The sequence below is a fragment of the Mesitornis unicolor genome, unplaced genomic scaffold, assembly GCF_000695765.1.
Source record: "Mesitornis unicolor isolate BGI_N332 unplaced genomic scaffold, ASM69576v1 scaffold21787, whole genome shotgun sequence".
Taxonomy (NCBI): domain Eukaryota; kingdom Metazoa; phylum Chordata; class Aves; order Mesitornithiformes; family Mesitornithidae; genus Mesitornis; species Mesitornis unicolor.
Window position 1 is genome coordinate 351 of NW_010198675.1, and position 237 is coordinate 587.

The 237-nt window shown below is 59.1% G+C and overlaps 1 protein-coding gene across 1 annotated transcript in view; it reads right to left on the bottom strand.

The window, feature by feature from the left end:
- Positions 1 to 7: 7 nt before the first annotated feature.
- DUSP8 (dual specificity phosphatase 8) overlaps positions 8 to 237 on the bottom strand; it is a gene marked incomplete at its 5' end in the record, with an annotated part of 4,498 nt that continues 4,268 nt past the window's right edge. The window contains one exon of the mRNA XM_010189223.1: positions 8 to 231. Within this exon, the coding sequence (XP_010187525.1) occupies positions 97 to 231 (135 nt within the window). The remainder of the gene's footprint in view (positions 232 to 237) is intronic.

A 237-nucleotide genomic window follows, 5' to 3' on the forward strand; every position in this document is an offset into this window, starting at 1 on the left:
AAATACTCCCCCACAACCCCACCGTCCCTCTACCCCCAGCTTAAATATTCCCCCGCCCTGTCCCTGACCCCGCTTTCCAGGCACCCTGTGTGTGTGTCAGGACACCTCGATGATCTCCATGCTGCCCGAAAAGCTGGACTGTTTGCCGATTTTGCCCAGCTCTTCCCGGGCCCTGCCCTCAGACATGGTCTCCTCGAACTCCATCTGGCAGCTCCTCCGCTTGAACTGCTTCTCAGC